A 25,781-nucleotide genomic window follows, 5' to 3' on the forward strand; every position below is an offset into this window, starting at 1 on the left:
CAGCTGATCACCCGGCGGCCGGCTGCAGGGAGCGATCAACTGATCACCCGGTGGCCGACTACTGGGAGCGATCAGCTGAGCGTTTGCCCCTTTTGACTCAATAGTAGGGGCTGTGGCTTATCTTATCTGCGTGCGGCACGTGATACAAGTCACATCACTCTCCAGGAATACCGAGGCCAACGTCACTAGAATGGATGAAATTATAAAGTGTTTTTGAGTTGGGCTCCTAAATGATGAAGCTGGGGACGTCCAGTAGTGGAAAACCCCTTTAAGGCTCTTTTGAGATCTATAGATCAGGAGTGTCGCCCAACGTACACCCCTGCCGGAAGACTGCAATGTATTCCACTTTATAGATATGCAGAGGAGGAATATGTCGCTCCAAGCAGAAAAAAATACATAAACCACCTAACATACGCTTTTGCTCTTCACCTCGATATGGAATAGTTTAGTGTACTACACTACTGTATACCACAAAAATAAGAACAAATGAGAAATCCCCGTATACAGAGACATACTGCCATGGCTACTGCCAAACGGACACTCAGGTACTGCATATACACTCCTGTCCCTTACCATGTGAATGGGCTTCTTCCTCAGGTCTCTCTCAGTCACCAGCTTTTCATGGTCGGTCACATACAGCCCCCGCTGGGCCAAGGCTTGGATGACCGCATCGTGCCCCAGGAGAGGTTTGGCTGTATCACTCTTCAGGATAAGGCTCCCTGCGCGGCAGTACAAGTCTGCAGACAGCAGAAGGTTCACCACGGGCGGCTTCATGTGCTCCTGGTCATACTGATCCGTATAGAAAGGCTCCTGAAGCTCCTCTGGGATGTTTTCTGAAGGGGATAAAAAAAGGAAGATATTTAGTCCAAAGAAATCATACAACAATCCAGAATAACAAAACACAAAGTGCATGATACATAAAATTGATCTAATTGTAAAGCACTTTTGATGGAGAAAGTAAAAAACTTTACTGAATACAGAATATTAAAATCTCTGGGAATCGGTCAGCAGGATTTAACCTCTCAAACTACTTACAATATATGTGTATGTACTGTGTTTCCCCGAAAATAAAGACCTCCCCCAAAAATAAGACCTAGCAGGATTTTTCAAGGAGGCGTAAATATAAAGAACAGAGCTAAATTGCACACCTGCGCTTAGGAAACCAAATTAATTAAATGACCTTTGATGTCTGTAACAGGGACAGACTAGTAAACACTCGGTGCAGCAGCGTATAGAAGATATAATCCGCGTGAAATTATATCAAGGAGTGATAGGTAATCTAGGAACATATGCTACAGCGCTCCATGGTGGTTATCAATTGTGCAAATGAAACCAGAATGAGTATGTCCCTGTATCACAGGGACAGTGATTAATGCAAAATAGTGTAAAGGTACCGTCACACTTAGCGACTCTCCAGCCATCCCACCAGCGATCTGACTTGGCAGGGATCGCTGGAGCGTCGCTATATGGTCGCTGGTGAGCTGTCAAACAGGCAGATCTCCACAGCGATCAGCCACCAGCGACCCGTGTAACGACGCTGTGCTTTGTAACCATGGTACACATCGAGTTACTAAGCAAAGCGCTTTGCTTATAGTTACTCGATGTGTACCTTGGCTACGTGTGCAGGGAGCCGGCTTCTAGAAGCTGCGGACGCTGGTAACCAAGGTAAATATCGGGTAACCAAGCAAAGCGCTTTGCTTGGTTACCGGATGTGTACCTTGGTTACTAGCGTCCGCAGAAGCTGGCTCCCTGCACAGTCAGATCGTTGCTCTCTCGCTGTCAAACATAGCGATGTGTGCTTCCCAGCGAAAGAGCAACGACCAAAAAATGGTACAGGACATTCAGCAACGACCGGCGACCTCACAGCAGGGGCCAGGTCGTTGCTGGATGTCACACACAGCAACATCGCTAGCAAGATCGCTGTTGCGTCACAAAAACCGTGACTCAGCAGTGATGTCGCTAGCGATGTCGCTTAGTGAGACGTGGCCTGAAGATGACTAGGAACCTAAAGAGTTAACAAGGGATTAAAAGGACTTGCCTTATAAACTGTCAGAGCTTGCCATGTGCTGGTTTAAATCCCCAGGGTGCCTGCATGAATAGCTGCTCCACGAGGTATATAGCAACTCCGGAGGAGCGTGGATACCAGGCAGATTTAAGGGAAAAGTGAACTCCAGCAGCGGACCTGATTGGAATGGTGTATGGTGTAAACTGACACAGGTATTCAGGAGCCCCGGCCGGTGGCTTCCCTGGTTACCTGGCAGCGCGTGTACAGAGAGCGTGTGACATCACAGCAAAGCAAGCAGGCTACGGAGGCCTGGAGGGGCAAAAAGTCCAACGCGTTTCGGAGATGCAGCGGATGTCCTTCGTCAGGGATGCCCTCCTACTGTCACGCTAGTTTTTATATTATTCACCGCAACTACGTCCACCATTAGGGAATCAGTCACATGTTGCATAGATGTGTGGAATCTTAGTTAAGGTGTATAGTGGTAAAGGGTTAAGCCCCATGTGGGCCTCTAAACAAGTATACTTTACAAATATATATATATAGAGATAGATAGATATAGATAGATATATATAGATAGATATAGATAGATATAGAGAGATAGATATAGAGAGAGAGAGAGAGAGAGAGACAGAGACATGCCCCTATCAACTGAAGTGCGGAAATGCTAAAAAGCTGGGGATGGAAAAAATAAATTACATTTAAAATAAAAATATTTATTAGTCACTAAATAAAAAAGGTAGAGGTGGTAAAAGATAAAAAGCAATCAAAAGAGAAAAAAAAGAAAAAGAAAAAAGGACCTTTGAATGATTTTTAAAACGCTATTTAAAGGCTTTCTGTGAAAAACCTCAAATGACTTTTCATAAAATCTTTCACAGAAAAAAATCCTCATTAAAAGAGTTCTTTATTAAAATATAGAAGTGTGGCACTCCTTATGCGCTGGTGCTTGGATAGGGTCCCACCCCTCGTCAAAAATATCAAAAAATACAGCACTCAAAAGCATGAAATTATTTTTTATTTTTATTTGTATTTTGTCAAAAACGCAATTTTGTGTCAACTTTTATCAATGACATTTCAGTCTTCTGACCTTCATCAGATAACACTATAACAGAAAAAATACAAAAATCTTTTAGATAGACAAAGACATATATAATGACATGATACAATCATGGTGTCAAAGAAAGGCAGAATAATCTCATCAATTTGGCAATGAAGCATTAACCATGAAAATGACATATAAAAATGTCAAAAAAACACAGAAAAAATAGAGCCTTTTTGGTGAGTGTTACTATACAGCATTGTATCTGCTCCTGTTATATGACCATACCATTGAGACTAGATTATTTTCTCCCTTTTTTTTCTTATCCTGCTTTTTTCTATGTAATCTCTTAGTGAATCAGCATGGCACAATATTTGATTCCCTTTTTTCTGTGTTTTTCTCTATGTATTTATATACTATATCTCCTTTCCTTATTCTTAGGAGGATATTGCATCTGCTAGTGAAGTGGCTCAACTGACAGATTATTTATTTTGATTTTCTCTTTTTTCTATGTTTTTTGACATTTTTATATGTCATTTGCATGGTTAATGCTTCATTGCCAAATTGATGAGATTATTCTGCCTTTCTTTGACACCATGATTGTATCATGTCATTATATATGTCTTTGTCTATCTAAAAGATTTTTGTCTGTATTTTTTCTGTTATAGTGTTATCTGATGAAGGTCGGAAGACCGAAACATCATTGCTAAAAATTGACACAAAATTGCGTTTTTGACAAAATACAAATAAAAATAAAAAATAAATTTCATTTCATGCTTTGAGTGCTGGATTTTTTGATATTCTTTATTAAAATAGTCTGGAAAAGTTTTTTATTTTTGGTTTTATTTTTAATTTTGGTTTTTATTGTTGTTTTTATTAAAACATTGATAAAAAGTACTTTTTCAAAAAATCGCTTCGAAACATGAAAGATCCCTAAAGATAGAGACTTTACAGTGTATATAGATGAATTAAACTGCATACAACTCTATTTCAGCGTTAAGACCCCTTGGGAACAGGGTGTCCAGGGAAAAGATCCATCTAGATTCAGACCTGGACATGTTTGATAAAATCACCACCCCTCCAGTTTGGGACCACCATTTCTATCCCCCAAAAAGATGAACCTCTCCAAGAATTATTGTGCTGTTCGCAAAAGTGGCGAGATAAGGGGTGTCCCAAAAAAACCTTTATGGATATTATTCAGATGTTCATTTATTCAAGTAGAGAGTGGCCGTTTAGTACGACCCACGTATTGCTTTTGACATGGGCATGTTAAAACATAAATTACCCCTGTTGAGGAGCAAGTTATATGTTGATTTATGTAAAATGCTTTAGTGTTGCTCGAATTACTAAACTGTGTGGTCAAGGTCCTGCGGGTACTCGTTTTACGGCAACTGATACACAACCCGCAGGCCCTAAATCCATGTTTTAGTGGAGTGAGACCCGTAATTGTATTGATTTTAGGTTCAGCAGGTCTGGAATCACCCTAATTGTTAGCGATAATAGGGGCTCTGCAGAACACTAACCATGGTTTTGGTGGCAGGAATTCCCCTATAATTTTATCCTGCTCCAAAATATGCCAGTGTCTTAGAACGATCCTTTTAAAGGTCCTGTTATTGTTATGATACTGGGTAATGATTGGGAGTTGTGAAAGTTGTTGTGGAATACTAAATAGCGTTCATGGTTTTGGATTGGAATTAATGAGGGAAGCCCTTTGGGTTACACCTGCTGGATAACCTCTTTAGGGTACCCTTTATCTAAGCACTGCTTGCTCATGTGAGTAGCTTCTATTTTAAAATCTTGAATGAATACAGTTACGTCGTAAGCGTAGGAACTGGCTCTTGGGAATATTTAATATTTATCTCCATTATGGCGAACAATAAGATGAAATGTGTGACCCCATCTGTATGTTGCTCCTTTTTCTTTAATTTTTTTGCAGCACTGGCAAAAGTTGACGCCTCATATTACAGGGTCCAAGAAGATACACCAGGGAAGAGCTTTACGTCTGACCCCTCGTATGAGACAGTCCCATGGGCCCAAGCATTTAGTACAGCCTCCTTGTCCGTATAGTAATGTAGTCTGCATAGGACATCACGTGGATAGGCAGCATCTATAGGGCCCTGACGATATACTCGGTGAACCCTGTCAATCACGTATGAAGTGTCTGCTGTGTCTTCCAAAACTGTGTTACAAATTGAAGTGACTGTCTTGGGGAGGGCTGCTGTTTAGATATTCTATGGGATGCTTTTCAGTAGAACATTGTTTCGCCTCCCTGTTCTCCTGGTCATCTAACAGGATAGCAACATTTTGCATATTCATTTTGGACCTGGAGAGATCTTGTTCCAACATATTAACCCTTTCAAACAGAGCAGATACATCTTACTCTACCACAGTAGTGCGGGTGTTAATCATGTCAATGTCCCCTTTTACAATAGAGTGCCCTTTCATGTGCTGCCTCCATATTGGCCATAAGAGAGTCCAGATCATTTTTGGTAGGAAGCGCTGATGACAGCTGCAAAATGCGGTCTGTACCACTGCAGACATGATGGTGTTAAATCTATGTGGGGCCTGTCCTCCATTATGCTTCCCCTGTATATCTGGGGTCTGACTCCCTTGGTGTTCCTCAGCTATCATCCGATCTACCAGGGGGACCACGCTCCCAGTGCCCCCAAAGAGGACACCCCTGGGGCATGAATCCCCACTCACCGCTCCAGCGTGGCTCTCCAGGTCATGCTGTGACTGTGGGGACTGGAGCTCACCGCCGCCATCTTCCTGCTCAGCCCTCTCAGGAGCACCTGCTCCGTCTCTCCCAGGACTTGCCAACATCTGAGGCACTTGATGAGCCCGAGGTCCCGACGGTAAGGTGTCTGCTCCCCTCTGCTCCTCATCCGCCTGCACCGCCGCTGCCATCACTCCCGCGCTGCCCCCACATGTATTCATGGTCCCATGCAGGGGCCGTGCGGCCGCCGGCGCCATTACTGGTGCAGGCCTAGATACCAGGGAGGGCTTCCCGCCTTTAAAAAGGTGAGACGCCGCTGCACTGCTGCTCCGTAAAGCGGGGGCCACACTCCGGGACCCCGTATTTTTCCTCCCAGGCATTTTCATTGACCCCAGGTGGGGATTTAGCTGTAAACTGCCACCTGGATCTGTGGAGCTCCTGGAGAATACGTCCTCACACCACTATCACCAAGTCACACCCCCCTCTTTAGATTTCTATAGTGGCAGTGGGATTTTCCATTGCCCAATTTCGCACATTATGACGGTTCACCTTTCCGCTTAAAGGGAAATCAAATCAGCAGGTTTATGTTACCTCATCTGACAGCAACACAATGTAGACAAGGACATTCTGAATCCAAAAGGTGTATCACAGATTACTGGCTGCAGCCGTTCACCCATAATCTAAGAATTGAGTTTTAAGCAATTAGCTGAGCCCAGGGAGCTGTCCCCGCTCACATCAGGCTCACAGTAGAGATTGTTCATTGACAGGGAGGTGTCAATCACAACAGGGCGAGTCTGAATCCCATGTACATGCCAGCTAGACCCAGCAATGTTAATAACAGGGTAAAAAATCCAATAGTTTAAGTAAACAATAGCTCACACACATATAAGAGAGGCACAGTTGCCGTTTGTTTTCTAACCCTTACAGCATGCTGTCCTCACCTTACATACCAAAAACCTGTGGACAGATTCCCTTTAAATGGAAGGTTGCCTCATCACTGAACACTAGCCAAGAAGAAAATTCATCATCTTCCAATGCCACCCAAAAAATTGCACAGAATTGGAACCAGATGCTCTAGAGCAGAAAGGTACATGAGCACAAATAGATTCATGGATGATGCTGGTATCAGATATTGATATGGCATAGACATCTCGCATTTCCATTGCCGATTGAAATCTCCGACGATCCATCTGCCTAGGGGCAAGTATCACCACCTCTGGGGTAGCACCTCTTTGCTAATGAGGAGGTACACAATTTGCTCGTCCAGAAGCGGTCACATACTTGCTAATTTTTGTACAGTCCTGCTCATCATTGTTGGCACCCATGAAGTAATGAGGAATATCTCCTGGAAAAAATGAATCAAGTGAAACAGCATTAGGCTCTGTGCGCACTAGAAAAAGGATTTTTCTTAAGAAATTTCGAGAGTGAAGGATTAGCGCACCTGCGTTAAAAAAACGCACCAATAACGCACCAAAAAAATGCATGCGTTTTTACCACATTTTGGTGCGCTTTTTGCAGATTGGACCCTGCGTTTTTTAATGCTTTAACGGCAATAAATATAGATAATAGATATTCGATAGATAGATAGATCGATAGATGGATAGATGAATAGATAATGGATAGACAGAAAAATAAATAATGGATAGATCGAAAGAAGGGAATTTTGTTTACTTACCGTAAATTCCTTTTCTTCTAGCTCCAATTGGGAGACCCAGACAATTGGGTGTATAGCTACTGCCTCCGGAGGCCACACAAAGTATTACACTTAAAAGTGTAAACCCCTCCCCTCTGCTATACACCCTCCCGTGCATCACGGGCTCCTCAGTTTTGGTGCAAAAGCAGGAAGGAGGAAACTTATAAATTGGTCTAAGGTAAATTCAATCCGAAGGATGTTCGGAGAACTGAAACCATGACCAAGAACAATTCAATCTGCACAACATGTGTACACAAGAAATAATAGCCCGAAGGGAACAGGGGCGGGTGCTGGGTCTCCCAATTGGACCTAGAAGAAAAGGAATTTACGGTAAGTAAACAAAATTCCCTTCTTCTTTGTCGCTCCATTGGGAGACCCAGACAATTGGGACGTCCAAAAGCAGTCCCTGGGTGGGTAAAAGAATACCTCGGTAAAAGAGCCGTAAAACGGCTCCTTCCTACAGGTGGACAACCGCCGCCTGAAGGACTCGCCTACCTAAGCTGGCATCTGCCGAGCATAGGTATGCACTAGATAGTGCTCCGTGAAGGCGTGCAGACTCAACCAGGTAGTCGCCTGACACCCCTGCTGAGCCGTAGCCTGGTGCAGTAACGCCCAGGACGCACCCACGGCTCTGGCAGAATGGGCCTTCAGCCTTGAAGGAACCGGAAGCCCAGCAGAACGGTAGGCTTCAAGAATTGGTTCCTTGATCCACCGAGCCAAGTTGACTTGGGAGCTTGCGACCCTTTACGCTGGCCAGCGACAAGGACAAAGAGCGCATCCGAGCGGCGCAGGGGCGCCGTACGAGAAATGTAGAGTCTGAGTGCTCTCACCAGACCTAACAAGTGCAAATCCTTTTCACATTGGTGAACCGGATGAGAACAAAAAGAAGGTAAGAAGATATCCTGATTGAGATGAACAGAGGATACCACCTTCGGGAGAAATTCCGGAACCGGACGCAGAACCACCTTGTCCTGGTGAAACACCAGGAAGGGGGGCTTTGCATGACAGCGCTGCTATGTCAGACACTCGGCGGAGTGACGTGACTGCCACTAGGAAGACCACCTTCTGCGAAAGTCGTGGAAAAGAATATCAATCATTGGCTCGAAGGGTGGTTTCTGAAGAGCCGGTATCACCCTGTTCCGATCCCAGGGTTCTAGCCGACGCTTGTAAGGAGGGACTATGTGGCAAACCCCCTGCAGGAACGTGTGTACCTGTGGGAGTTTGGCTAGACGCTTTTGAAAACAACACAGAAAGCGCCGAAACTTGTCCCTTGAGGGAACCGAGAGACAACCCCTTTTCCATTCCGGATTGAAGGAAGGACAGAAAGTGGGCAAGGCGAATGGCCAGAGAGTAAAACTCTGATCAGAGCACCAGGATAAGAAGATCTTCCACGTCCTGTGGTAGATCTTGGCGGACGTTGGTTTCCTGGCTTGTCTCATAGTGGCAATGACCTCTTGCGATAACCCTGAAGACGCTAGGATCCAGGACTCAATGGCTACGCAGTCAGTTGAGAGCCGCAGCATTCAGATGGAAAAACAGCCCTTGAGACAGCACGGCTGGCCGGTCTGGTAGTGTCCACGGTTGGCCTACCGTGAGATGCCACAGATCCGGGTACCACGACCTCCTCGGCCAGTCTGGAGCGACGAGGATGGCGCGGCGGCAGTCGGATCTGATCCTGCGTAACGCTCTGGGCAGCAGTGCCAGAGGAGAAATACGTGAGGCAGTGGAAACTGCGACCAATCCTGAACTAATGCGTCTGCCGCCAGAGCTCTGATCTTGAGAACGTGCCATGAATGCCGGGACCTTGTTGTTGTGCCGGGACGCCAAAAGGTCGACGTCCGGCTTCCCCCAGCGGCAACAAATCTCTTGAAACACGTCCGGTCGAAGAGACCATTCCCCTGCGTCCATGCCCTGGCGACTGAGAAAGTCTGCTTCCCAGTTTTCTACGCCCGGGATGTGAACTGCGGAGATGGTGGAGGCTGTGGCTTCCACCCACAGCAGAATCCGCCGGACTTGCTGGAAGGCTTGCCGACTGCTTGTGCCGCCTTGGTGGTTGATGTATGCCACCGCCGTGGCGTTGTCCGACTGAATTCGGATCTGCCTGCCTTCCAGCCATGGCTGGAACGCTTTTAGGGCTAGAACACTGCCCTTACCTCCAGAACATTGATCTGGAGGGAGGACTCTGCTGAGTCCATGTACCCTGAGCCCTGTGGCGGAGGAAGACTCCCTGACAGACTCGCGTCCGCCGTGACCACAGCCCAGGATGTGGGCAGGAAGGATTTTTCCTTCGACAAGAGTGGAAAGAAGCCACCACTGAAGGGAGGCCATGGCTGCCCGAGAAGGAGCAACGTTCTTGTCGAGGGACGTCGATTTGCTGTCCCATTTGCGGAGAAAGTCCCAATAAAGTGTGCGCAGATGAATCTGCGCAAACGGAGCTGCCTCCATTGCTGCCACCAACTTCTCTAGGAAGTGCATGAGGCGCCTCAAAGGGTGTGACTGGGCTCGAAGGAACGATTGCACCCCTGTCAGTAGTGAACGCTGTTTGTCCAGCGGAAGCTTCACTATCGCTGAGAGAGTATGAAACTCCATGCCGAGATATGTCAGTGATTGGGCCGGTGTCAATTTTGACTTTAGGAAAAATTGATGAACCACCCGAATCTCTGGAGAGTCTCTAGGGCAATGTTCAGGCTGTGTTGGCATGCCACCCGAGAGGGGGCCTCGACCAGCCGATTGCCTGAGAGAGTAGGACCGCTACCACCGTTGTCATGACCTTGGTGAAGGCCCGTAGGGCTGTCACCAGGCCAGCAGTTAGTGCCACGAACAGAAAGTGTTCGTTCCCTATGGCGAAGCGCAGGAAGCGCTGATATTCTGGTACAATCGGCACGTGGAGATAAACATCCCTGATGTCGATTGATGCTAGGAAGCCTCCTTGGGCCATCAAAGGCGATGGCAAGCGGAGAGATTCCATCCGGAACCGTCAGGTTCTCTGTCCGTTGAGCAGTGTGAAGTCCAGAACAGGGCGGAGTGATCCGTCCTATCTGGTACCACGAACAAGCTGGAGTAAAAAGCCGCGACTACGTTCTTGAATGGGAACGAGGATCGCAACTCCTCCTGCCTTCGGATTGTTCACCGCCTGGAAACGTGCATCGGCTCGTTCGGGGGACGGAGATGCTCTGAAGCAACGAGTCGGAGGACGAGAACTGAGCTCTATCCTGTGACCGTAAGACAGAATGTCTCCTACATCGTTCTTGGACATGTGGGGACCACTCCCCTGACCTGGACCGCCATGCAGAAAAGGTTCTCTGTGCACGGCGGAGGATGAAAATACCACCGCCTGAGACGTCAAAGACGCTAATTGCGAAGTCCAGGATGACCGCCCGGTCAAGAGACTGGAGGGCACTTTATGACACTGAGCCCAAACCTGAACAACGTCAGAGGGGAAGGGACAACGTGTGTTATAAGGCGTTCTGTGCTTCTGGACAGTATCTGTGAAGCCTTGAGAGCCACGTCCGGACAGAGTCCTGGGTTGCGACCTCCGCCCCATACTCTAGAGGGTCCTCAAGCTGAGACCCTTGAAGAAGTCGGGGAAGATTCCAAGCAAGGCTGCTTAGCCGGACTGGGACTGCGGTTCGTGCTGGAGTTCACCACGTAATAACTAGAGGCTACCCCAGGAACACGCTTCGTCGCAGACCGATAGAGGCCTGGGGCGATCCCGCAGTGCCCGGGGCCTGTGTAAGGGGCCGGGCTGGACTGCAAACTCCTAGTCTCTTAGCCGACCATTTGTCCATAGCCTGAGACATGGATAGTGAGTTTCTCAGCAAGCTGCAACTCTGTCCCTGCCGCCTGGACAGGGAACGCCGGCGAAGCTCAACAGTGCCCCCGACACCGGCTGAGCGAGAGCCACATGGCCCGAGCAATGTTCACAGTGATCACTGAGGATACATATGTACCGCCGAACTGTGAAACTGCATACAAACATTATATATCCATATATACAGTGCATCACATATACAGTTCATCACTCTAGGGGGCCCAGCATCGAGAAGAAGCCCCCTGGTGTACCGACCCTGAAGCAGTATGTGCTGCTGAAAACATGGCTGTCGGCGTACAGTGGATGGGGGAGCCATGGGCGTAACCCCAAAAGTGCGGGAATCTGGTGCCCTGAGTGAAACGTGAGGGAGGCGGAGAACAGTCAAGTGTGCTCCAGCCGTCACTGCTAGCCTCCGACTGACCGTCCCGCCCTTCCCCCTGACTGGCAGGGCCAGGGGCGGGAGTTTAAGGCGCTAGGCCGCAAAAGCCGGAAGCTAAAGTTACAGACCGCGGCCGGCCAGCAGGCGCGGTCGGCGCGGTAGTCGCCAAGTCTGAGGCGAAGGTGCTCTCTGCACCGTCCCCAAGGGGACACTGAGTACCTTGCGGGGATCAGTGCCGTAGCGTGAATAGTGAGGGGGGCGGAGGACAGCGAAGTGTGCTCCGGCCCTCACTGTCGGCGTCAGCCCGACTGTCCCGCCCTTCCCCCTGACTGGCAGGTCCGGGGGCGGTAATGATTGAACAGTGCCCGGGAGGACTGTAGGGCTTCTCCTGGAGTAGCCAAAATTCAACAGTGCGACCATACATGTATAGCATAGAAGCATATATATATAGATATGTATGATCACCAGAATCCCTGCCTGGGCCTCCCTGGTGTCTCTCCTCTCCAGCGTCAGAAGAGCTGACAGTAATGGCTGCCGGCGCTCTGTGGTGAGGAGGGGGCCGTGGGCGTGCCCTAGAAAGTGCGGGAATCTAGTGCCCCACTGTGCTGAGTGAGGGGGGAGGAGGATACAGAGTATGCTCCAGCCCTCAGCGCTGACGTCCTGTGCAGCGTCCCGCCCTTCCCCTGACTGGCAGGCCTGTGGACGGGAATATGCGATACTAGGCCGCAAAAGCCGGGGACTAAATTTATAAGCGCGGCCCGCAAATAAGCGCGGCCGGCGCGGTAGTCCCCGGCGCACTAACACACCCAGCAGTGCTGCAGTGTGTATGGCACAAGCGCTCCATGCGCGGTCCCCACGGGGACACAGAGTACCTCACAGTAGCAGGGCCTTGTCCCTGACGATACCCGGCTCCTGTCCAGCAGATTCCCCAGGGGCTGCGGAGGGAGCACGGTCCCCTGTGCCTGGAGACCGATTAGGATCCCACTTCACCCAGAGCCCTAAAGGGATGGGGAAGGAAAACAGCATGTGGGCTCCAGCCTCTGTACCCGCAATGGGTACCTCAACCTTAACAACACCGCCGACCAGAGTGGGGTGAGAAGGGAGCATGCTGGGGGCCCTAATATGGGCCCTCTTTTCTTCCATCCGACATAGTCAGCAGCTGCTGCTGACTAAGATGTGGAGCTATGCGTGCATGTGTGCCTCCTTCGCACAAAGCATAAAAACTGAGGAGCCCGTGATGCACGGGAGGGTGTATAGCAGAGGGGAGGGGTTTACACTTTTAAGTGTAATACTTTGTGTGGCCTCCGGAGGCAGTAGCTATACACCCAATTGTCTGGGTCTCCCAATGGAGCGACAAAGAAAATAAATAAATCGATAGATCGAGTCCCTGTGAGGACACACTGCAGTTCTCGCGAGCGGTAGTGTGTTCACATTACCGACCGTGAGAAATGACCTGTAGTTACCCCTGCAACCTCGTTACGAGGCTGCATTGAGTACTATGTGTTAGATGCGGCTGGATCAGTCTGCAAGCATCGTGTGACCTGCGTGGATTACGCCGGAGCTGTGTGTTTGGGGGGTTAATAAAGTGGTAAAAAAGGGGCTTTTTGTGTTTTATTTAAAATAAAGGATTTTTCGGTGTGTGTTTATTCACTTTACTTACGGGTTACTCATGAAAGCTGTCTCATAGACGCTGCCATGATTAAGCTTGGACTTGGTGGCAGCGATGCGCTGCCATTAACTCGTTACTACCTTGATTGCCACCGCATCACGGCAATCTGGAAGAGTCGGGGACACTCCGGGACTATCACATATTGGATGCGACATTCTCGGGGCAGCTGCGGGCTGATATTCTCGGCAGCGGGAGGGGGGCATTAACCCTGGTCCCCACCCTCCCCAGCCTAAGAATACCAGGAGCCCACGGGGGTTTTTTTTTTTTTTTTCGTTTTTTTATTTTTGATATGTACATTTGATTTCTTTGTGCATTCTATATGTCTGTGTGTGTGTGATGTGTGTGTGTTTACTCTCTACTCCGCTTCCTCTGTCATAATGACATCACTTCCTTGCAAAACGCAGGCAGTGATGAACATTATGTCCCGAAAACGCGAAATAACGCGGGAATAATGCAGAAAAACGCAATGAAACGCACACAACTTGCTAGCTGCGTTATTCCCTGCGCTATTTCATGATTACATTGCAGTCAATGGAGTGAAGAACGCAGTTAGCTGCAGAAAAGAAGTGACATGCACATTCTTTTTCTCAAGAAAATCTACCGAAAGAATTTTCTAGAGAAAAAAAAACGCAGTGTGCGCACAGCTAATTTTTTCTTCCATAGATTTTGCTGGGGAATGTCTGCAGAATGGTTACAGCCATTTTCTCAAGAAATTTCTGCAGCAAAAACGCAAAAAAACGTGGGTAAAAACGCAGTGTGTGCACAAGGCCTTATTGTATAGAGCGCTCATATTAATACAAAAGAGCAAATGATAAACAACAATGTAAAACAAACAATGGGAGGGAAAATAGAAAAACCTAAAGCTGCGGTGACGCTGGTATTGGTCCTTCACATTAATTTATTATGGAAACAATGAGAATCACCAGTAATAAATTGTCAGTGCCCATGTGACATGAATTAGCCAATGAATGAGGACTTCAGGGTTTTAAAAATCCACGTTCGGCCCTGTTCTTTGTCACAATGGTGAGGACACAGGAGGTGTCTGTCTGAGGACATCAAAGTTGCTAATATTACAAAACACAAGACTTCCAAAGGGTATAAGGCCACCTTCAAAGACCTTGGTATTGCAGTTTCAACAGTGCGCAATGTTATTAAGAAGTTTGTAAAGCATCACACAGTCAAGAACCTCCCTGAACTTGGGGGAGAGATAGGAAAATTGACAGAAGAGATGTCTTCGAAGGTTGGTGTGAATGGTGGAAAAAACACCATGTCAAAAATTTAAAGACCTGAACTCCAACCTTGAACTGTCAAGGGTCATAGTTACAAAAAGTACCATACGCTGAACACAAAGCCAAGCAGAGCTTTCTCAGCAAAGACCAAGGAAGAAACCACTGCTGAAGAAAAGACATAAAAAGGACCGGCTGATCTTGGCCATAGAGTACCTTCACAAACCACAATCCTTCTGCATAAATGTTCTGTGGAGAGAATAAACAAAAATAGAGCTTTTTGGCAATGCAAAGCAACAGTTTGCTTACAGACTGCGCAATGAAGCTTGTAAGGAAAAGAACACCCTTCCCTCAGTTACGCATAGTGGAGATCCAAAATGCTAAATGCTGTGGGGTTGATTTGCTGTATCTGGTTCTGGAGTCCTTGACCATATCAAAGGAATCATGAAAGAGAATTATCAAGAGATTTTAGAGCAAAATGTCCTACCCAGCGTACGAATCCTGACCTCAATCCCACTGAAAATGTTTGGGGTGAGCAGAAATCTGCCATTGGGAAAAAGAACCCTGCAAACATTCAAGAGCCTGAGCAAACTGCTGAGAAGTGCAAGAAGCTTTTATATGGCTACAAGAAACGTTTGGAGGTTGTCCGAAATACCAAATGGTGTGCAACCAAGTATTAATTAGGGGCCTTTATTGCGGCATATGCTGTTTATTCTGTTTCTTCTTTGAAATTGCAACATGTAAGTTAACTAATAATGTTCTATTGTTATATTACTTCAGGGGTGCACTGCTCCTTGCTACCGGCTTTTTGCTTTGCAGGTAGCGGTGGGTTCATTGGACCAGCGGCAGGGTCACGTCACAGGTCCACACTGAACACTTTCCCATCAGCGAGCAGACACAATTTTACCTCTGTGGCAGGAGAGACGCACATGGGGAATGAAGCAGGTTGGATGAAGTAATCCGGTGAGCTCCAGAGAGGCGCGGGCATTGATTGGATTGAAGCCGATCAGGTGAAGCGTATTTCTGCAATGAGAGAGGGTGGGGCTGAGGGATATAAAGTCCCTTCATGAAGGTGTGCAGAATTATTAGGCAGCTTGTTTTTCTCAGGCAAAAATAGGCCAAAAAAACAGATTTAACTGACTGAAAAGAGAAAAATTGTTAAAAATATTAGAGGGATGTAGAGCTCGAGATTACTAAAATATCTGGCCGTGATCACAGAACCATTAAAAGTAAAAAAAAAAAAAAAAAAAAAAAAAAGGACGCACAATAAAAGCTTAAAAGTTTACAAACAACCTGTCAAATTGAAACCGGCTATTAACCTGCATATATGGGTCTAATCTGCAAAGTAATAGCATTCTGAACCTGCCCGACACCTGTACATTAAACACCGCTGCCAGGAGGGAAAAGTACTTTAATCCCCCCAGCAGCTCTCAGCTTTCAGTCATGGAGGCGGCGCCGGTTAAGTCATCGCTCTGTGTAAAGACTATAGAGAGCGGCGGCTGTAATCACGCACCCCAGCACTGACTGACAGCAGATCAACATTAGACCCAGCTGTCAGTCAGTGCAGGGGTCACAGTTCCAGACATCGCGCTCCATACACAGAGCGGTGACTGACTTGCGCCAGCGCTGTCCCAATAACTGAATCCAGAACACTGCCAGGAGGATTAAAGTAATTTTCCTCACGGCAGCGGGGCAGTTAATAGCATTTTTCCACGTGACAGGTTCCTTTTAAATAAAATTAAAAGAGCAAATATCAAGCGTCCGGAAACCCATTATACTGCAGTGCTATCATATTCCATACTACAACCTCCCTGGAGGCCCAGACATACAAGGTGTTCAGTGCTGGAGACACAGCCAAGGTAAGGAAGGCTGAAACCCAACAACCACTGAACAAGACACAGGAGTAGAAACCTCAAGACTGGGCCAAGAAATATCTGAAGACAGATTCCTCAAAAGGTTTTATGGACTGATGAGAATAGAGTGACTCTTGAGGACCAGATGGCTGGATCAGTAATGGGCACAGACCCCTACAATTAAACTTAGACAAAAGCCAGGAGGAGGGGTACTGCTATCGGCTATTATTATTAAAGATTAACTAGTTGGACATTTTCGGGTTGAAGCTGGACTTAAAATAAACTTCAAAACCTTCTGCCAGTTTTTAGAAAACACTTTCTTCTAGCAGTGGTACAGGAATAAGTCTAAATCTTTTAAGTAAATCATGATTTTTATGCAGGACAATGCTCCATCATAATGCGTCCATAAGGCTTCCTTCTGGGATAACAGCCATGCAGACCAATGTGATGCAGTGTTAGGCTATGTGCGCACGTGTGCGTATTACATGCAGTTACGCTGCGATCTGCAGTGCAGCGTAACTGCATGCGTCCTGCGTCCCCTGCACAGTCTATGGAGATTGTGCAGGAGCCGTGCGCACGTGGCTTATTAGAACGCAGCGATTCGGCTGCTGCCCGAAGCGTGCGTTCTAAGAAGTGACATGTCACTTCTTCCGTGCACTTTACATGCTGTCTATAGGGAGAGGCAGCATGCAGAACGCACGTTCTCTGCCGGCACCATGCGCTTCAGAACGGAGCTTTTCAGCTGCGCTCTGAAGCGCACCCACACGTGCGCACATAGCCTCAGGCATGTCGTCTGAGCACTGACAGGCTGATCCCCATCCCTGTAACCTCTAGATATGACGTGCACTCAACCTCTATGGTCGATCATGGCAAGGTCTGTTCCGAGGGAACCTGCCTTGTTAAACCCCTGTACAGTCTTGGCCACCATGCTGCAACTCAGTGTCAGGGTGGCGGCAATCTTCTTGTAGCCTCGGCCATCCTTATGTAGAGAAACAATTTGTTTTTCCAGATCCTCAGATAATTCTTTACCATAAGGAGCTATGCTGAACTTCCAGTGACCAGTATGAGTGTGAGTGATAGCACCAAATGTAACACCCCTGCTCCCCATTCACACCTGAGACCTTGTAACACCAATGAGTCACATGACAACGGGGATGGGAAACGGCTAATTGGGCACAATTAGTCCATTTCCAACTAGGACTGTACTCCCTTTTGTTGCCAGCGGTTTAGACATTAAGAAAGTAAAAATAAGGTTTTGTCTTTTATAGGAAAATTACTGGGCAACGATTAGCGTACAGAATTATTATGCAAGAAAATTCAAACTGTCAAATTTAACATTTCAATGGTTTATTTTCATTTGTTAGGATGAGAATAAACAAACAAAAATGTACAAAAATACATTTTTTTACATTTAAAAAAAAAAATAAAATCGGCGAATATTATATTCGCCCTTCTTTTCATTTACGGCCCTAATCCTTCCATCCATCGAGTCCGTTTCTTAATCTGTTGACAATCAATTTTTTGGCAGAACCAGCCGCAGTCTCCCGGACGCCTGTCAGAGAGGTGACTGTTTTCCTTCCTCCGTAAATCTCTTGTTTAAAAAGGGCCCACAAGTTCTCAATGGGGTTTACGTTAGATAAGGAAGGGGCCCAGTGTTTTAAGGCCTTTATTGGATAGCCAAGTAGTGGAGACTTTTAGGCATTACTATAACCACCGTACTGACCATACCCCCCTGATTAAGGCTACACGCCGAAACATGTGTAGGGTCCTGGTGTCGGCACGACAATAGTGGGACATGCCCTCAGATAAACACTTGTCATCTTAGATGCTCACACACTGCTGTGCTCTGCCTGTTAACTGCATTTTGCTTCCATTTGTTCTTTGATCAGTATACATTATACCAGATATATATTTACACTGGCCATCTTTGTGTGCTATAATCCTTTGCTTAAATCTCATGTATTCATTTTAGATTCTATTGATATAGCATATATTGGCTATACTTATTACCTTGCACTTTACTGAGGTTGTTTATACCCTATGTTTGGGACTATTCCGCTATAGCGATATACATATATATGCTTTTTGTAATGTAATATTGTGGGATATTTTCATATCGTTCTCCTTTTTTGTCCCCTTGCTGTGCAGCCTCTGTGGTGCTTGTTTTCATGGCTTTCATTACTTTTCACTGTCTTTTTTTTAAATTCTATGTATGAATAAACATTATGCATTTTGTATTGGCTAGTTTTCTCTATGGGGTGTAATTATATATATATATATCTCTATCTATCTATCTATATATATATATATATATATATATTCCCACTGTATTTGTAGAGAGTCAGCCCTGTAAGATTCCATCACAAGGCTCCATGATGGCATCACTAATGGTCGCTATTGTGACGTCACAGGTGACAGTCCCAACTTATACAATGCGCACAGGACAACGGGTGCCATTTTGTGGTTCCTTATCTAGAGACTGACAGCTTTTGTAGTTACTTACTATGGCTGGATTTCTTATGGATAGCTTTCAGGTAGAAGCACTATCGGAGATTCTTACCAACAATCGTCCGGACATTGTGCTTCCACCCCCCGATGGCGTCCTCAGCTTCACTCACCGGCTGGTGGTGGAGCTGGTAACGGACTGCCTGACCCAATACCACCGAGGTCATCTTACCTCATGGTACCTGTCGGATTTACTCCGGAACATCAGGACAGTTCTGCAGCAGGTAAGAGGCGGACGCTCCACACAAACCTCTCCACAATAGCAGAGGCAGGTAATGGCGGCCTCCATTGTGCCATTTCTCATCGCAGGATTTTCATTTTTGTTTCTTTTCTTCTTCATAGGCTGAAAGATCTCAAGATGGAGATTTGGCCTTTATTAAAGAACTGGCAGAAAAAGTCCTGACTGTACTGGAACGTCCGGCCCACTCACCGGAACGCCTGGTAAGTACCATCATCCCCTCCATCACACAGCCTTGTATCCTGATCTTCTCCAGATCTACACTCAGATATCAGAAGATCTTACCGGCCTCCCTGACCGCTCCCGGCAGACGCAATGTAAATTTATCTTACTCCACTTAAGTGAGAGCAGTGATCACGATGTGGCGGTATTCGTGTAGTTACCGCTGGCTGCATCTGTAAATGCAGATTTATGTACTTGGTGATTTGGGGAAATCTTCTAGATATTAATTATATATATATTTTAACTGCAGGGAACACCAGAAGGCGATGCCAAAGGTGGGAAAAACCAGGAAATCCCTGACCCTAATAGGAGTCAGCAGGGTTTGAACAGAGATCCGATTCCAGGTAAGCCGATCCCCTACAAAAAATATCCAGACATTACAGGGACAGGGAATAATGTTTATTTCTAACATAAAAATCATATACAGATCAGGATGGAAATGCATTGGGGGAGTTTCCGAAGTCTGAGTGCAGGGATAAATTAAAGAATGTATGTCTGGAACACCATGGTGTGAACAGGGTGCAAGACTCAAAAATATACAACTAAACAATAGGATAAAGAGTTGCACACCAATCACAATGTATAGGGGAATAATGAAAAGCAAAACTGCTATGGGAATACCAGACTGAAAAATACAATAGACTGACTATCTGAAAGAAGTAAAAAACATGAAAATGGAATGTGCATAACTGCTATGAATAATAGGAATGAGAGATATTTAGCCATTGTATTGATCAATGCAAAGGAGCCCCAAAACCAAACGCCAAGGTAATCTCTATTTTAAGGACCCCTGAAACCTATATATTTACATGTATTAATGGCCACAGATATCACAGATCACAGATAATGGACAGAACAGTGTTTTATATGGATCCTTTAAATGTGGCTCTATACTGCTGCACAATTACATTTAGTATTAAGTCTATGCATAAAAGGTACCAACAAGGTATACAGAGTGCAATACCTATATTAGTGCGGACCTGGATCACAGAAACCAGTATGTTTATATGTGCTAGCGGCCAACATATATCAGAGATCACAGGTAATAATTCCACCAATATATGCAATGTCCATCTTCATACAGAATGAAGTATTTCCCATTGGATATTGTGCATACATATTGGCAACTCATTGTTATTCTATCAATATACGCATAATAATAGACATATCAGCTTGTCAGGCTGCCTTATCCTTGTGTGTTTTGTACACTGTAGCACTTATTTTTAATGTGTCTTTTCTATGTCTTAAAAACGTTTTATGAAAAATAGTATTTGTGAAATAAAGTAATATTTGAATAAATATGTATAATTACGCCTATCCTTTTTGGGTTAAACCCATCACTCACATGTACAGCGAGGGTGATGGTTCCTCATCCATGTGATGAGGGGGTTCCTCCATCGTTACATGACATTTCTCAGTCTATGGCTTGCGTCGTATGTTCTCGTAGTTACAATCCCCATATAACCAGTATTAACCCCACTTGCAGAGTCATTTCTTCGTTATCTTGTTGTATTATGTATGGAGGATTGATATAGCCAGATACATTTTATTTCATCTTTGTGTCTCACTATTTTAGAAACAGCTGTGCTGTGGAATCGTGACAGTGGAATCTGTGAGATCCCGGAAATCAGAGACTCTGCCGATGTAAGTATCACAGAGGGAAACCTCTATTATAAGTGTAGACAATGGCTTCTATATAAAGGGAATCTGTCACCAGGATATTGCGCCCTGAGAGCAGCACGATGTAGGGACAGAGACGCTGATTCCAGCGATGTGTCACTTACCAGCAGTTGTGATAAAATCACTGTAGTCTCTTCTGTGGATCTAGCAGTTTTCTGAATGCTGAGCCCACACCACTTTTTAGCAGCTTTCTGTGTGTACTGTGCATAGGCAGAAAACTGCAACTCACTGGTAAGGGCTTGGTAACACAGTACAATACGACTACATGACCTGACACACCTAGTCCTTTAGTGATAAACTCCTGCTGATAAAACACTGATATTATACCAACAACAACACAGCCCAATAAATGACACATCGCTGGACTCAGGGTCACATCATGCTGCTCTGAGAATACATAGAAAAAACTCGCTGACAGACTCGCTTTATATTCTCTGAGCATTCACCCATATTATCCAGCCCTGCCCGATGATACCGGTGTATGGAGGATCCCCCCTTAGGTCACATCTGTGTTGGTTGTGGAGAGTCTGGCTTGTCTCGTCTCCTCCATCAGATCAGTGTAAATCAGCGGGGACATAATATAGGAGGGAGACGATTTTCCATCTGGAGCTTCTTTTTTCCTTCAGATTTTATATCTTAATATAAATTTATTTTCTGTTATAGAGAGAGATCAAATCATTGATCCCGGCGAGAAAACCGCGTGAGAGCGACTATGAAACAACCAAACTGATCAGCAGTGGAGCCTTTGGGTAAGATGTCTGTCAGCATAATCCACATTTCTCAGGGTTCCCTATGACAATGCTTCTGCCTCTGTGCTCTGCCATGAAGTGTTATCATAGGGAAATTCAAGGAGTTCACATCACTTCCCACATCTAATAGTCACTATTCAGGTCAGTTATTCACAGCTGAGCAAACTGATCTGTAATCCGACTGATAAGGAAAGGGAATACAATATAAAATATTGCACCCCATGTCCTGGCCCTCATCTGTCCTACGCTGTCACCTCCTCCACCAGACATCCTATAGGTGGTCTTTCATGTAGTGGTATTTTATGGCTTTCTAGATGTGGATTTCCAGTGACAGCTGGACTTTCAGTATTAAACATTAGTACAGATCATGTATTACTTCTATAGACAGACTGTTATTAATGATTCACTATAAAGCATGGATTCTCCTTCTCTCCAGTGCGGTCTACATCGCGCGCCATAAAGACTCACAGCAGATCTTTGCTATGAAAAAAATGGCCAAGAAGAACCTGGATACTCCAAAGAAAGTGGAACTAGCCTTTCTGGAGAGGGACATCCTGACATTCGCGGATTGTCCCTTTGTGGTCTCCATGCTCAGCTCCTTTCCAACACAATCTCACCTGTGTATGGTCATGGAGTATGTAGGAGGTAAGACATGTACATTGCATCACATCTGATCCCCTCTCACATCATTAGGATCTGTCCATGTGGACGGTTACAGCCCCACAGAGCAGTTACTACAGGTCATCTATTACCAAGATGGCTGGAAAGTCACTGTTCTGTGAGATGGGCCTGTATGTCCGCACTAAGCCTGTCAGGATCTCCAGCTGGAGACGAGATGTGATATCACTTTATGTTATTAGTTCAATGGACAACATTTCACCATTACTTCCTTTCTTCTATAGGTGGAGACTGTGAGACCCTTCTAGACACCTGGGGTGCTCTACCGGTTCCCTTGGCCTGCCTGTACTTTGCAGAGACCGTTGTTGCGGTGGAATATCTGCATAGCTATGGCATTGTGCACAGAGACTTGAAGCCCCAAAAGTAAGTATCCTCTGTAGTATAATAAAGGGGAGAAGTTATCATTAATTATCACACAGTCTATGAGGCTATAACCATCTTCTCTTTCACAGCCTCCTGATAACATCGGATGGACACATTAAAGTCACAGATTTTGGGCTTTCGAAACTTGGTGTCATGATACCAAAAATCAGCATCTGCACCAAGGACATCACCCAAGAGTTCCAAGACCGCGAGGTCAGTATCACTTACAGGAATTCAGCTTCTTCTCTACAAATCTCATCACACTGTTGTCTCTTCTCTATGTTCTTCTTCTCTACAGAACTTTTCCACTGATATTTTATCTTCTGTTATTGTGTTTTTGTAAAAATAATAATTTTATCACGCTCATCCTGTTCTGTTGGTTTCCAGGTCTGTGGCACCCCATATTACATGGCCCCAGAGGTTTTCCTGAGGGAAGGATACGGAAGGCCTGTAGACTGGTGGGCAATGGGGATCATCCTCCATGAATTTCTCGTGGGATGTGTACCATTCAATGAGGCATCCTTAACTGATCTTTGTGAACGTGTTGTCACTGGTGAGTAGAATTATCCGGTCACTGCTTTGACTGGTTACATTGCTTTATTACCTTTACTTTATCTTAGAGTCTAATTTTCTGTCATTTTCCATATAACAGGAGACCTGATTTGGGATTGTGATCTTGCTCCTCCTCCCAATGCCCAGAACCTCATCACCAAGCTGCTCAGAACAAATCCTGCACAAAGACTTGGGACAGGTAACAGATATATTTACTTATTACACTGAGGACAGATCGCACGTGTCCATGAGGATCAGCACTTGTCTGCCTGTCCAGTTCTCCATACTAGGACTTTCAGACTATTCCCTTTATGTCGGCTCAGTTATGTCCGCATCACGATTGTTATTATTTTTCCAGGAGGAGCATCTGAGATCAAGAAACATCCATTCCTGAGGGACTTAGATTTTAACAATCTTCTAAGTCAGAAGCCGCAGTACGTTCCTCAGCTTATGTCAGACGTGGACACCAGCGTCTTTATCAGTAAGTAGAAGGAGACTATCTGGATTAAGCTGTGGTTTGTCTTCTCGAATATGTGACAATTAGGCTAGGTTCGCACACTGCGTCTTTGTGACGCTGCGTTTTTGTGCGTTTTTGGCCGCTAAAAACGCACAAAAACGCACCTGCGTCGAAAAAACGCATCAAAAACGCATGAGTTTTTGCCGCGATTTGGTGCGTTTTTGGCTGCGTTTTGCTGCGTTTTTCCAATGCATTGCAGGGGGGGAAAACGCAGAAAAACGCAGGAAAGAACTGACATGTCCATTTTTTTTTTTTAACTCAAAAACGCAGGTAAAAAAACCAGATGTGTGCAGACAGCAAAAATGAAAACTCATAGACTTTGCTGGGGAAGCAAAGTCCTGCAGTTTTGAGGCCAAAAACGCACCCGAAAAACGCCGCGAAAAACGCACTGTGCGCACATAGCCTTAGACTGTTATACTGACAATACTTCATTACCTATGTCTTGTAGATCACTCTGATAAGCACAAACATATGGTCTCAGAGGATGAGGAAGGCACAATTAAGGACAATGAGAGCCTTGACTTCCAAAATTTTACATCGTCTTCTGAAAGGCTTTCTAAAGTAAGTATTTGATCAATAAATCCAAAATATGTAGGAAGAGACCTTGAAAAATAAAAAGAAAAGAAAAGTATTTAATATCTTATTTTTGTTCATATTTAGCTCTGTACCATCACTGCCAGGAGGATGAGTAATGAGGACCACACGTCCCCTCCAGAGTGTACTCCAGCATCTAGCACAAGCACCTCTGAAATGTGAGTAGATCCCGGGGTCATTCCTGGGAGCTCCAGGCCGATATATGTGCACAACACCAAATACAGTACATAAACACCATATCCTCTAATGCAGGCGCCACCGCTTCTTGATTAGTGGGCAATGTGGTTTTCACTTCAGAAACCACTGGTGATACCAGCTAATAATTGCAGCCGGTCATGCTTTTCTGTAGAGCAGATGTAGTATTAGGCTACTTTCACACCTCCGGTTTGAGCCCTGTGGCTCAATCCGGCTGTGAAAACTATGCAACGGATGCGGCGAAAACACCGCATCCTTTGCATAAGTTTTTACATGCGGCCCGTCCGTTTTTTTCCGGTTGCGGCATGCTACTGAGCATGCGCAGTGGAAAAAACTGCATGCGGCGACCGGATGCGTTTTTTTTCCGCATCGCGCCGCATCCGGCCTCCATAGGTATGCATTGAAAAATGCGGCGCAGCGGCCGGATGCGGCGCGATGCGGTGTTTTTTGCCGGAGCAAAAAACGTTGCAGGGGACGTTCGATCCGGCCGCCGCATCGGCTAAATCTGCCGCATGCGGCAAAAACCGGACCGAACGCAAGCCCCTGCGGCACAATACGGCACTAATGTAAGTCTATGCAAAAAAAACCACCACCGGCGTTTCAAAAGCCGGTGGCGGTTTTTCTGCAGAACGCCGTATTGTGCCGCAGAGCAAAAATCCGGATGTGTGAAAGCACCCTTACATGACAGCCGTTCTTGGTAGTTGTTTTCGGCTCCATTCTATAGATTTTAGTTTTGAGCAGGAGACTCTCCCAACATGACTGTCATATGTTCTATTAGGCCTCAGAGTTGGTGTTCTTCTAGTGAGACAGCTTTTATAATGTATTTATTTGTGATTTACACATTTTTCTTCTTCCAAACAGGCAGAAAGAATCTTTTCTTGGATCTGACAGAGATGATGAAATTAGCAGTTTGCCGCGTTCGTCCTCGTTGTCAGGTATGTACAGGTCTACAGAACCAAAGATGTGAATGTTGCCTTCAAGGCTCAAATATTTCCAATATTACTATATACATTAAAGATATAAAGCAGATCCTCTAAGAATATATTGTTAAGAGTTTTTTTTTTTACTTTCTAATTAGAAATTCCAGCTCCGGAGGAAAG

At 45.7% G+C, this 25,781-nt stretch overlaps 1 protein-coding gene and 1 long non-coding RNA gene across 4 annotated transcripts in view; one reads left to right on the forward strand and one right to left on the reverse strand.

Moving 5' to 3' along the window:
• The window catches only part of CAMSAP2 (calmodulin regulated spectrin associated protein family member 2), a 174,850-nt gene that overhangs the window by 115,762 nt on the left and 33,307 nt on the right, over positions 1-25,781 (reverse strand). For all 3 annotated transcript variants that reach the window (XM_075322054.1, XM_075322053.1, XM_075322052.1), the window contains exon 2: positions 574-833. In XM_075322054.1, coding sequence (XP_075178169.1) covers positions 574-833 — 260 coding nt within the window. The remainder of the gene's footprint in view (positions 1-573; positions 834-25,781) is intronic.
• LOC142249991 (uncharacterized) lies at positions 22,693-23,315 on the forward strand. Its single transcript, XR_012725113.1, has 3 exons — positions 22,693-22,823; positions 22,913-23,036; positions 23,211-23,315. It is a non-coding gene; the product is annotated as an uncharacterized LOC142249991 (long non-coding RNA).

This window comes from Anomaloglossus baeobatrachus, chromosome 8 (genome assembly GCF_048569485.1).
Source record: "Anomaloglossus baeobatrachus isolate aAnoBae1 chromosome 8, aAnoBae1.hap1, whole genome shotgun sequence".
NCBI lineage: Eukaryota > Metazoa > Chordata > Amphibia > Anura > Aromobatidae > Anomaloglossus > Anomaloglossus baeobatrachus.